Source organism: Lepisma saccharinum, chromosome 10 (assembly GCF_977018435.1).
Source record: "Lepisma saccharinum chromosome 10, izLepSacc3.1, whole genome shotgun sequence".
Lineage (NCBI taxonomy): Eukaryota > Metazoa > Arthropoda > Insecta > Zygentoma > Lepismatidae > Lepisma > Lepisma saccharinum.
The window spans coordinates 34,800,458-34,814,804 of record NC_139238.1 but is presented as its reverse complement, the minus strand read 5'-3'; the positions used below and the strand labels follow the sequence as shown (position 1 = coordinate 34,814,804).

Sequence of the window (14,347 nt, the reverse complement as noted above, 5' to 3'; positions counted from 1 at the left end):
TCGCGATATTAAAACTCAGTAAAATAAGGGTGCAGAATTACATGTTTATTCACTTGAAGAATAAAAGATTGAGGATCGTTAGAGAGCGCTAATATTTATAAATATTTACAAGATGTTCACTGAAATTCTGCTAACGTCACCGATAAAAGATATAAATATGTTCAAGTACTGTCATATAAAGTGAATTCTACAGTCAATGCAGCATTCGCTTCAAATGTAATTGCAAAATGTTTTCAATTATTTCAATTACTCTTCTTACTTTATGCATTTCGTGTTTGAATTAACTACAGCTGTCTTTGTATGTTCTCTTCTGCTTTCGAAATATTAAAAGAAATACATAATACAATACAAGGGATTTTATATTACTATTACGACTATTACTATCTTGCATTGCTGATAAATTGTTGTATTTTTTTTTCAATAAGAACATACAACTAAAATCTCATGATAAACAATTACGTTTCTCCACATCTACTTAGATTTTTCAATAAAATCTGCTAACCAACGTGACGTCATGTCTCATCAAGGAGTACCCTAATCGACCAACCTGTATGTATCTACCTTGATTACGCGGAGATCTGGCAACATGGCCCTCGGTTGCCATGGCAAACGGTGCTGCCATCTGTTATCGAAAAATTACCACAAAATTGCCTTTAGTACGGCCTTAACAAAAATGAATTACAATTTTATATAAGCTTTTCTAAAATAATCGAATATCTGGTGCATACAACATTGAAGCCAAATTAATGGGAAAAGGAATATTAATTTTTAAATATACAGCATACAATTTTTAAATATATATTGTATCAATAGAGATGTGTGAATACGTACAGGTAGATCAATAACGGATAGTGAAAGGACATTAGTTCGCGAGAATGACGTCAAGGGGTGGAGGCATTTGAGAAACCTTTGGATGAATTGACAAGTCGAGGCGTTTTACTGTATCTCGTTAGATGCTGCGAAGGAGAAGTCCCCCAGTGTTTGCTTTCGTATAGAACATGTCCGAGTGAATGTCGGAGATTCTGGCAGCCAGTCCGATAAATCCATAATTCGATATTCGGTGGGCTCCAGTACGCATGAACTTAATTTTAAACGCAGCTCTTCATTCCAGTTTGCTTGGCATGAAGACAATGCTCGTCCCTGCAACAGTTGCGTTTTGGTCTCTCATGAAAGAACGGTTTGCGAGCGAAGAGATGCAAGTCGGCGCCAAAACTGGAAACTGTTGTGCACTTGAATGACGTGCAGTGTTGCCAACCACAGGTGGAATTTTGCCTGGTTGTCTGTTTTTTTTTAATCTCTGCTGTAAAATATAGGTTTCAATAATTGAAATTCGTTTAATGTTTTTGTTTGTTCATGATTGGTTTGTCCATCACGGAGGAAATATTTCTGCAATAAATGTTTTTGTCACAAAAGATATCTTGAAATTCTTCATGGTGGTTACGGTGTCGAACTGAAGTAGATTCCAGCCTTTTAGTCTAAAACCAAAGATTTGGACGCATGTTTATTAAATTCAAATCCCAAACAAAAATGAGTTATCATGTAGGGTTTACAGGAAGATGTAAGGCGTACGTACTTGCTCCTAAACTTGGATCTCACAGGATAGAAAAATACTTTGGGATTTTTTTAGAAGTTTTGCTTTATGTATACTTTATGCACAGATAGGCTAATCGGGGCTTAGCCTACAGTTTAAAGTGGCATCAGAATCATTGTGTACCTACATCGGGTATCGAACCGGAGACACCTTGATTACAAAGCGGCGACTTGATCACAATTAAATTATGTCGGCTATGTTACCTAGCGCGTCAAGTGATCGACTTTTGATCTCGCCTCCGAAGTTGCCGGGTTCGATTCCTTGCCTATAAGATTAATTTCCCCTATAAGATACACCCTTTCTCTTCTTCGTGACAAAAATCGTGTTCACTAGAAGTCCTTTTCTTGATTTCGTGTGATGAATACTTCTTAGCAGTGGCGTCTCGTACCTTGGGGCTTCCGGGGCTTAGCCCCTAAAGAAAAACGGACGTATTCACGTAATTATCAATCACCATAACGCATAACTATCACACAGTCTTTTAAAAGGCGATTTTTACCCACGTAAATTCATCGTCTGTTGCAATGGATACGACAGCGCTCCTAGCGGCATTGATGTCAATTATCGTTTTCCGGGGCACGTCGCAAAGGAAGGCGTGGCATACACCCAACTACGCTACAGTGAAGGTCACATGCTAGCAGAGAGAGGAGGGGAGAGTGCAATGGATTTGAGTGCTGATTCGGGGCTAGCTCTGTTGCGTCGCGTTCGATCTCGCGTGTTGTTCTGTAGTGTTTTGGTGGCTTTCATTCACTATGTTTGAGTGAGTTTGGCAGGGTTGATGTTCGAACACAAATTGATGAAGGACATAGGCTGTCAATTCCAAGACCCAATGAATTTGTCCGAAAAAATAGGCATATATTAAATAGAATTATCGATTGCTTAAAATTCTGTGGTCGACATGAACTTGCTCTACGAGGACATAATGAAAGAGAACAATCTTTAAACAGAGGCATCTTCCCAGATTTATTATCCCTTCATAGAAGAGGGAAACTAAAGAGGGAATTTCGTGTTCTTTATTGTAGTGAAGAGTTAAAAAACATAAACTCTATCAGTAGATTGCATTCATTTTTTATTTAAAATTATTTAGAGGGTACCTTTTCAGAAACAGTAAAAATGACAAACATAGTTTTAATAACTCCAGTGGCAACAGCTGAAGCTGAAGGATGTTTCAGCACATTGAAGCGTATTAAAACCTGCTTAAGAAATGCAATGGGACAAGACAGGCCAAATGCCTTGGCACTTGCTTACATTAGAGATAGAATACATTTCAAACAAAGAGGGCTTCAACGAAAAAGTAATAACAAAATTTGCTGAGCAGAACAGGAGTCAACGTTCGTAGAAAGGTATGTTTCACAACAATACCTGTTTCTTTTGTAATCATGTGAATTGTCATTATATTTTAAATTCTTTAAAAAAATAAGTCCAGTTTTGTAGTCTAGAAGAAAAAAATACCTTTTCTTGTAATTCATGTGAATTGTCATTATATTTTAAATTCTTTAAAAAATAAGCCACGGCCAAATTTGAGGCCACGAGTAAACATTTTGCCGGCGAATCCTCATCATTTTTTAAAAATTCAAACCCAGGTACCTGTAGATACAAAAACGTGTAGAATATATTCTATACAAATTGTATTCAACATAAAAAATACATATATAATAAAATTTACAATGATGCCTCAAATTTCGAATGCTCACTCTCTTTCTACACTTAAGTAGCAGACTCTTGTCTCATAAATTTTTACAATTTCAAACAATCAATAGGTCTTCTCATTGGGATCATTAACATCCTCTAACAAAACACAACTCGGACCCAATATGTGAATGGTGCAAATGATCACAGCGTTAAGACACCAATAATACAGGGTTATTACAAATTATCATCCAGATTTCAGACACATATAAATCACGTTGCAAAAAAGGTTATATCAATGTAAAGAGTAACCCATAAAGTTTTATTTCATGACCTCACACGTGTTCAATGTGAGTCCCTTTGGTAAAACTTGAATGGATCCGTTCTACTGTTTCCTCTTTTGCTGACGGGAGGCCAGTTGACTTTCTCTTACAGATACATCCCCTTCCTTTAAAATCAGAGAACATTTACGAATTAAATGCGCACTGGGCGTATCTGCACCAAACTTTGTACGGAAATATCGCTGCACATTAACAACAGACTGGTTGGTGTACATGGAAATCTAACACACAAAACGCTTTCCTGTCTTCGCAGTCATTTTCTCTCGTAGTTTTTATGCAGCAGTGTTACCAACCGTATCTGAAATGATACGAAATAGAACTCTTGCTCTTTACATTGATCTAACCTTTTTGTATCTGAGCTTTACTAACGTGATTTACTTGTATCTGAAATCGGGAAGATCTTTTGTAATAACCTTCTACTTTTTAATAATCAAATCAAACTGTTTCTTGAGGGAAGCTGACGTGCCCTCTTGACTTCATCTTCCGTCACTCTTCTCCACCTCGATTATCAGAGGAGCGCAATTAGGAGGAGCCCTCTCCCAGAGCCTCTCTCAGCATCCCTGGAGAGATCAGAATCCCGCAGAGCTCCGAGATCTTGATAGCTCCAGATACTCCCTTCGGAGCTCATTATGAATTCAATCACCGCCCTTGTTAGTCTTCAGCTGTTTTCGTAGTTGGAGATGTTACATCTCTCTCTCCCTTCTCACTTCCTTACCTCAACGTCTCCCGCCCCCCACCTTCTTCAATGTGAGCTGCCTCGTTTTAGCCTTTCGCTCTTCTTACCATTTTCGTGGAAATTAATCTTCGCGGAAAGCACGTTCCCATCTTTGGTTCTGGTTCTCTTACATCCGGTTTTCTCTTCAGTGCTCACCTGGTTTTTAACAGTCCTTGGTTGATGCCTATAGGTAGTGAGGAGATTTGGTTTACTTCGCTTTTTGTGCCACTTTTGGCTAATCGCGAAGATGAGGATGAGTGATGATATGATGAAATTGATGAAGGGACACTCACAAAAAATCACCTATGGCCGTGCCGGGATTCGAACCCGGGACTCCTGTCGTCGTAGCCCACTGTCATAACCACGTCTCCACGGCGCTATGAGGAGATCTTACTGTTTAAACCCGCTATTAAAAATACTATCTGAGAGTGAAAGGGGCTGGTTACCAAGATTTGACAAGGGGGAAAGGGGAGCGAGATGAGTTTGACAGCCTGGTTTCAAGGCTGCTGGAGCCGCCCTCCATGACGAAGTGGTTAGCACGGCACGCTACAACGCTAGGGGCCCATGGTTTGAATCCCGACCTAGATATGGGTGTTGTTTCAGTTTCTTCATCAATTTCATCATATCATTATCGTTGCGATTAGCCGAAAGTTGCAGAAAAGCGACGCTAAATAACAAAAATCCAATCAAATAAATCTGCTGGTACCGTCTTTTTATATAACTTACCGCAACGGACTCGCTACCCACGGCACGCTAGGACTCATCCCATAGAAATTTCTCTTACTCACACGTTTATTAATTTTTGGGAAAGGACCTCACGCCCTCTATCCATTTAAATCACGTCGGCCTCCGTGGCAGAGTAGTTAGCACATCGTGCTACGACGCCAAGGGTTCCGGGTTTCAATCCCGGCTTGGACACGGATATTTGTTAGTGTCAATTCATCAGTTTGATCATATCATCAGTCATCCCCATCTTCGCAAATTAGCCAAAAGGGGTACAAAAAACGAAGTAAAATAAAGCAAAGCAATCAATCAACCAGTCAAATTACCAGAAGATTTTCTTTTGTGCGTATTTTACGATTTCGTGACTTTGTAAGAACAGCCTTGTCTACTACAGTGTATCAAGTCTAAGATCATGGATCAACCTAAACTATAGGTATTTTCTACTCTTACGGCGGGCGCTCTACATGCTGGCAAGGGAAGTGGAAAGCGGGGAATACGCAGCAGAACAACCAGACAACAGCGGTGGCGCCGAGAGTTACGACGTCGTGGGGAGGAACTACTACGTGCACCTCGTTCTACAGGCTACTGCGTTTCTTATCACGCTGGATTGGTCGCTTCCCCGCTCCCCACTTCCCTTGCCAGCATGTAGGGAGCCCTCCGTAAGACTGCAAAAGAGATAGTCAGCTACAAAGAACTGAGCAACAGGTAAAGATCTGGATTGAATCACGCATTCCGATACGCAGTGTCATCCATTTACGAAGTGGGTTTAGGTCTGTCTTTTATGGGTGTAAGGAGTAACTTTCCACGTTGTACACCCAATTGTCAACCTCACTTCCACGCAGTACACTCTGGACTGCATTTTACAGACTAACGAGGCTCTGGCGTGTAGACCTACGGCCAGTATAATCGTTGTAGGACTGTTTGTGTGTTGTCCTGTGTTTTGTCCTTGTTCAGCTTTTAACTCAAGTCAGAATATTCTAGTTATCATTGTATTATTAGTTATATTTTATATAAGGTAATGTACTGGACCCCGTATCATGTGACGGGTGCAAAATAGCCTAAGTGCTGATGCACCCAAAATTTTAAATTCAATCTGTCTTTGATAATTTGGGAAGCAGGGAACGATGCATAACAGTTTATAGCAGAATCAATGTATCAGTGTGTATGATATGTATGTAGAATTAATGTATCAATTTATATGTTTTGAATTTAAACTATGTTTATATGTACTGGTATTGCCCAAGCACTGCGACGATGTTTATTGCCGAAGCTTTCATATAGGATTATTTAGGACAGGTGTTTGTGCCTAATGTGAATTGCGCAGATCGTTTTCGCGCAAGCCGCTTCACGCGAGACCAAATTCCACGGACCTTCGTTATTTTGTCGCAACCCGTCGCAAGGCCGGTGTGCAGCCGCCCATATGAGACTATGATAAAACCTTCCCTGAGACGGTTTGCGACAAGAATGACTCGTCGCTACGTGTCGCGTCGGATCTGGTGTGCGGCTGTGTAAGGAAACTTCCAGACCGAAGCAATACGCGACCAAAGTGACACGATAAGCTGCACGTGTCGCATTGGTCTGTTGATCGCGCATGGGCAGTAAATGCTTTAAAGCAGACTGGAGATGCCCTTGTAGCTTGTTGCTTCTGTGTGAAAGCTACATTACAACTAACGCGTCCCATTTTCTTTTGTCTTTCCGCAGAACACCCTGTCCGACAGAAACAAGTTCTCTACGTTCACCAGGATGATCCCGTCACTCGCTTCCATGGCCAACGCTCTGGTGAGGGTCGTCAAGCACTTCAGGTGGAAATACAACGCCATTGTGACAACAGGTGAGAAAATTTGGCTTCACGTTACTTGTTGTTGTAATAATGTACAAGATTCCTGTACATTTATTACTTTTTTAGGCTCTCTTTTACTGTAAAGTGCAGTTGCTTCCTAACTTTTCAATGTCCAGGAGTTGAAGGCATCGAGTTCTTAATTAACCCCTTAAGTGGGTCTTTCCATTTTATAAATTGAGTTAAAAGCGGGTTACCCGAGCTGTGTTCGGGGTTGCAATGTGTAACGTTAAGCGGGTTGCCCGAGCTAGGTTCGGGCAGGAAAGTTTATTCCAACTTCAGATCGGGTAACGCCTATTGTTCTCGCGTATTGGTTGTGTACACTATGCGGAATCCGATGCGCAGTTGTTTTTGTAGATGGCAGCACGGTATTATTAACTGAGCGGGAATAGCTTGCGTTTCTTTCATGTGTGAGAATGGCTGAGCAAATGCAAAGCGCGGACCAAATTCGACTTCTTCTTGAGGATTCCAGTTGTGATGAAAGTTCGGAATTTGAAATTAGTGATTCCGAAGGAGATACGAACAATGATATTCCATCAGAGGAGAGTGGAAGTGAAAAAGTTGAAGGTGAACAACAAGAAGAAGAATATGAAGCTTGGACCATTATGCCTCAGTGTCAAAGATCGGACATTCCTTTCACAGGTGACTCTGGAATAAAGGCAAACTTTACAAATCCTTCTGATCCATTGATTTTTTTTCGATTTTTTGTAAATGATGAACTGTTGTCTATAATAGAATGCGAGACAAATAGATATGCAGAACAGTTCATTGCAGTGAATAAAGAAAAGTTGAAAAAACGCTCTCGTGTGAACATGTGGAAACCAAAAAACAAAGACGAACTCATGATTTTGTTTGGATTGTTGTATGCTCAGGGGTTGGTAGTGAAGCCAGATCAGAAAATGTATTTTGCAAGACATGATATAGTAGATGCACCATTTTTCTATAAGACAATGAGTGAATATAGATTTTCTTTGCTGTTAAAAGTTTTACACTTTACCGACAACACTCGATACAGTGCAGATAGTGTTATTCTGTACAAACTGAAACCAGTGTTTGATCACTTTCTTACAAAGTTTCAAGAGGCTTATATTCCAGAAGGACATTTCAGTTGATGAGTCTCTTCTTTTGTGGAAGGGAAGGCTTTCAACCAAACAGTACATTCCAAGTAAGAAATCGCGTTTTGGAATAAAGTATTACTCGCTCTGTGAATCTGGTACTGGTTATCATTATAACACCATTGTGTACACTGGAAAGGACACTGAGCTAGATCCTGAATTTGCACACATGACGCGTCCATCACACATTGTGTAAGCAATTTCTACACAAAGGCTACGTAGTGCATACAGACAATTATTACAGTAGCCCTGAATTATTTCGGTTTCTGGTAGCACATAACACAGATTGCTTGGGGACAGTGAGGAAAAACAGAAAAGGACTCCCCACAGAAATAAAACCTGGTAAATTGGTAAAGGGGGAAATGAAAGTATATTTTAGTGGCAAGCTAATGGCCGTAGGCTGGAAGGATAAGAGCGATGTGTACATGCTTTCAAGTGTACATGACAATGCGTTTGTGGAAACAGGTTCCAGATCTAAGAAAAAGCTCAAACCATTAATAGTAGCTAAATATAATGAGAAAATGGGTGGTGTGGACTTGTGCGATCAACACGAATGAAAAAATATTACATGAAACAGTTCAGACATTTGATGGACATTGTTGTTTTGAATTCTTACGTGCTGTACAGCAAAATAGGTGGTACTATGAACAGGTTGCAGTTTCAACTACGACTCGTGGAAAGATTGATGCAGGAGTTTTTACCGAAGATTGAACATCATATGTCAGAAGTGGAAGACCAGCCTTGACGCTAAAACCATCTCATCTAACTGGAAGACATCTTCCAAAATATCTTCCTCCAACAAAAAAAAACAGTTGCCCCAACAAGACAGTGCAAGATATGTTGTATGGCAAGAGATGAAAGAGGCAAGAAAGTCAGAAGGGAGACGAGGATTTACTGCAAGGAGTGTGATGTTGGCTTGTGTGCCGTGACTTGTTTTGAGAAGTTTCATACTGGAACTGTTTTAGATACTGATACTTAGAAGATAACAAGTGTGTTCTTTTCTAGGAACTGACTACTAAATTCTGATATATATTCCTTGAAAATTCGGGAATTATTATTTTCACAATAACAATTTTTAATTAAAATAATAAGTTAAAAGAATAAATATATACATAAATTCCAAGATGAGATTGTACTGTATTATCAAATGCTACTATTCAAAATGTTGAATAATATTTGACGATATTTCTGTTTTGTCAATTTGCAAAATAATTAGTAAAAGGAATAAACATGTCAATTTGTAAAATAATAACTCAAAGGAATAAATATGTGCATATATTCCAATATGTAATAAGAAAACTTTGAACAATATTCAATGGAAGTTCTGTTACGTCAATTTGTCAAATAATAAATTAAAAGAATAAATATATACATATATTCCTAAATGAAAATGTATTTTCCATGGTATTATTCAAAACGTTGAACAATATTTGAAGTTTTTTTCTGTTTTGTGTGTCCGCTAATTTCTCTGTCTCACTACATCGTCAAGGAGAGAGAGAGAGAGAGAGAGAGAGAGAGAGAGAGAGAGAGAGAGAGAGAGAGAGAGAGAGAGAGCCCGCAGTCCGCCCCTGTCCCAGAGGGCACATGGCTCTGGACAACATTATAACATTAAAACATTACATGTCTTGTAAATGAGAGAAAGGTGTATGAACACACAAACATTCAAGCAAACTGTACAAAACGAAATGTATCTATGTATGTACATCTGTATATCCATTTAAATAAAATAATTCCCGCTACGGGAACATTGACTGGATCTGAAATGCACAAAAAGCCGCCAAATTCAAATGCCCGAGCACAACTCAGGCTCCCCGCTTAAGGGATTTCCATAAACAATGGAAATCGTGTTTCTAACTGAGATAAATCGCAAACAAATACATAAATTGACGAAACAAATGCATCATGTCTAATTCACATGCATACGTTGTAGGCCTATTACACAAGTTGTCTTCTGGTGAGGAAGCCAATGTCAGAAATCACACGGGAAAGCCCTTACATGTAATCCTCCATTAGGATAAAGAAGAGGAAGATGACTACCGCCTTCGTCACTCCACTGCCTGGAAAAGTACAAAAAGCAATGTAAAATAGCTAAAATACAACGGTATGGCGTTCATTAGAGTGCTGCAAGGAGAGGATTTCGCTCGAGTGCCAAATAGTTCGCACGGACGACGCTAGATAGCGTACTGATTTGAGAACTTGTTCACTCGAGCGGCAAAATGAGCGGTATTCACGCAAAGCCCAGTAGTACACATATAACCGTAATTTGTCTGTGGTATCGGCCCCTGAATTATGGATCGTGAACTGAAATTGAAACTAAAGTGAATATAGTCATCATCAACACTCTAAAACGTAGTTTAGTCTATCTTACCAATACACAGTGATACATGAATATGAAATAGATGATTGTGGGCTGAAACTACCAAGGTGCATATTCTCCATACATGCATCTACGATTATTGTCACATTAAAATTATATTTCATTTTATACGCTCGAAGGTGGGAGACTCAAACGAGCACGGACGAGCGAAAGTGGTCCCATGCACTACTCTAGTGTTTAATTATATGAGCAGCAAGCCGGGCCCCGTGGCTAAGTGGTTAGCACTTCGCGCTACGACGCCAGGGGTCTCGGGGTTGAATCCTGGCCTTGGCATGGATGTTTGTGAGTGTCCATTTGTAAAATTTTATCATATCATCACTCATCCCCATCTTCGCAAATTAGCCAAAAGTGGCACAAAAGCGAAGTAAAATAAAGATAATCAATCAATAAATCAATCAATATGAGCAGGAAATTATTTGAATGACGTCAGGTTAGAAAATGATTTCCTGCTTATGCATTGATACAAAATATTGTGCCAGATATCTTGAGCCTCAAATTTCTCTGCGATTGGGTTCTTCCTCTTTCATCTCAGATTGCGGAAACGGGCAGTCGCCACGGTTGATGAAACTAGTAAATATTGATGGCAGTTTTGCAGCGGCGTTTCGGAATATCCTTGAAAGCCGGGGCTGCATGAGAAGGTTCCCCTTTGTAGTTGATGAGGCGAAACTTCATCTGGAAGACGTTCCGAGTTGTGGTCTAAAGATAGTCTTTTCCACGATTCTATCCAGAAGACTCCACATGACGAGACCCGGAGCTTGCGATCAGCTCTTCGCGCTTTGATGGCCCTGATCGGGTGAAGGGTGAACTGAAAGCGAGTTCCTGTACAATGTGTACCTTGGTAACGAAGCGGGAAGCCATGTGTGTACAGCTGCAGTAAGAGGCTTACACGAAGGAATGATTAGTGTACACCAGTGATTCTCAAAGTGATCAATGCCTCACCTCCTGCAATTCATCTAGTCCCTGTTACACCAGAATCGACGTTTCGAGGTCAACCATATGCTTCCCACCGTCGCCATTTCTCTGCCTTCTTTCAGCATCACTTCTATGAGCTACCTCCACCTCATATCGTAACAATCTGTAGAATCTTTGAAATGTAAAAGTACAAATAACTCCAAATCCCAGACATTTAGCCATCACATTTCCTGACATCTAAACATCTAAGGAATGTCTTGTCAGACATTGCCCAGCTTCCTTGATCGCCATCATTGTAAACAAGTGTAATCAATCGCAATCAAGGACGAGACTACAGATAAATGAGTCGGCCCTTCGATTGGAATAAATGTCTGGGAGGACGGGGGGTCATTGGTCAGTTTGAAGCTATCAGTCAGAGGGTGCAGAAGTACGAGCTAAAAGTCTAGAAGAAAGGGAGTGAAGTCTGACCTTTCAGACTTAGACTACAAACGGACACCTCGTTTAACCAGTCCGTGGTTCGACACCTCGAGGGAGCACTTCCACATAGTGAGAGATAGGTATTTCCATTCACCATGCTGATCCAGTCTGTAGGGGTTTAAACTCAAGTGTTGTGTTTTGCCATCAAGTGTATAGTTGTTACCTCTCGCAGCTTACCATGGAGCCTACCATAAACAGCGAGTATACCAATAGTTAGGATGAATGATGAATGAGCTACATCACCCAAGTGTTCGATCTCACATACCGTAGGGTATGTTACGATATGTGTATATTATATACAGGGTGTTTCTCTGACCGTGTTACAGACTTACAGGGATGATGGAAGGGATAAACGTAAGAAAATGAGATAGGGAACCCTGGTCAGGAAGTGACCCAGTCAAAAGTTACAAGCCAAAACCTTCGAAGGGCAGGCAACCACGCACAACGCGGAGGGGAACCATAAAAGAAAGGGGAAAGAGTCCACCACGCATGCACTGGAGAAGACGTGACGTCAAACTCGACGTGTGTAGTGTGTAGCAAGAGTGTCGCGGCTGCAATCAGTGCAATGGAGTATACGCTAGAGTATGATATGGTGTTTGTGTATGGAAGAGCAAATGGAAACTGTAGGGAAGCAGAAAGGTTGTATTGGACCACGTATCCACAGCGCAGACATCCAGCGCACACCATGTTTCCCAGTATTTTCCAACGATTACGGGAAACGGGGCAAGTGCGACCTCAATTCCACGAGCAAGGAGGACAAAGAACTGCAAGGACACCCGACTTCGAAGAAGCAGTACAGGATCGGGCGAAAGGACAACCACCCATTAGTACACGGACTGTGCCACGTGAAATTGGTGTGGCCCATAGTAGTGTTTGGAAAGTTCTTAGGGAGCAGCAGCTGCACCCTTACCATCCACAGCGTGTCCATGCCTTGAGTCCATCTGATTTCGCACCCTGCATGGTGATTAGCGAATAGTTACTGCAGCGCTGTGTGGTCGAGCCCCAGTTCCATGCCTATGTGATTTTCACTGACGAGGCATGTTTCACGAGAGACGGGATGCTGAATAGTCGCAATAGCCATGCATGGGTCGATGAAAATCATCGTGCCACAATCCTGAAGGGCCATCAAGACAGATTTGCTGTAAACATGTGGGCGGGCATTGTCGGCGAACATTTAATAGGTCCGTATGTTTACCGCCACATTAACTGGAGCAGTTAATCGGACAGCTGGGGCCCCAGCCCACTTCGTAGCTGGCGCTCGTGATATTCTGATGCAGACCTTTCCACAGCGGTGGATAGGGAGGGGCGGACCTGTTGCTTGGCCTGCCCGTTCACCTGATCTGACCCCACGTGATTTCTTTTGTTGGGTCATGTCAAAAGTGTTGTCTAACAGACACCTGTGAGTAACGTAGAGGAACTCTTGGCAATAATCCTTGCAGCCTGTGATCTGGTCCGAACGACTCCTGGGATATGAGAGCGGATGCGACAGAGCTTATTGCGACGCTGTCATGCCTGTATCGAGGCAGGGGGCGTCACTTTGAACAACTGCTGTAATGATGGCTGCAGTTGTTACTCATTCTAGCCACTACAGTGATTCTTCTGTGTTTGTTTTCAATTTCCACAGACATCTTTTATGGTTCCCCTCCGGGCTGTGCGTGGTTGTCTGCCCTTCGAAAGTTTTGGCTTGTAACTTTGACTGGGGCATTTACGGGCCAGGGTTTTATATCTCAATTTGTTGCGTTTGTTCCCTTCCATCATCCCTGCAAGTCTGTAATACGGTCACAGAAACACCCAGTATATATTTGCTGTAAAATGTAGGGCGGAATGTGTCCAGTGGACCGAACATCCAGGGTATCACAACCTACCAGCGCCAGAAGCCCAGCACTCATCCCAAGGGAAGGGGGGAAATGAACCAACGATACGATAAAGGATAGAAAGATAACGTATTCAAAGTGGTAATATCGGATTTTGTCTATTAGCCAACATGTCAAATATTATCATCATCAACAACAAATTTTATTATAATACTTACTGTTTACATCTGGATGTTTACATCCAGGTACATGTCAAATATTTAAATATTTGCAAATTTCGTTGCAAGGTTGATATTTACAGGTTTGTACATCCAATTGTCCTCACACATGCGTTTTGGTGTTGTGGTGCTGAGAACGGAAGTTTCCGAGGTTCACGTATTACATTATGACTAAAACACGTACATCCACAGTAACAGCCTGATGTTGAATCAGTAGCGAATATACTGGCATGAACATAGTTGCACTCTATTAAATGTGTATGCGGTGTTAGATAAACACAGTCGTCTAAAACTTGTTTTACTTCTACTTATATCCCGGTAGCCGGCCCCCGTGGCGGAGTGGTAAGCACATCGCCCTACGGCTCTAGGCGTCCCGGGTTCGAACCATGGCCTTGGCGTGGATGTTTGTGAGTGTCCATTCATCAATTTAATCATATCATCACTCATCCCCGTATTCGTAAATTCGTATCAATCCCTAAGATTGTATGTTTATTTTATTAAGTCTCTCTGAACGCTTCATGTTGACCAGGGCATTCACTTGTTTTTCTCAGCTGTCTCAAGCCTCTTAGGCATGTTTACAATGCATTGTGTTGTGCCATGC

At 41.2% G+C, this 14,347-nt stretch overlaps 1 protein-coding gene across 1 annotated transcript in view; it reads left to right on the top strand.

Annotated features, from left to right (window-relative positions):
- Nucleotides 1-14,347, top strand: part of LOC145994061 (retinal guanylyl cyclase 2) — a 317,639-nt gene that overhangs the window by 183,625 nt on the left and 119,667 nt on the right. Inside the window, exon 3 of the mRNA XM_083130147.1 lies at nt 6,698-6,827. Coding sequence (XP_082986273.1) covers nt 6,698-6,827 — 130 coding nt within the window. The remainder of the gene's footprint in view (nt 1-6,697; nt 6,828-14,347) is intronic.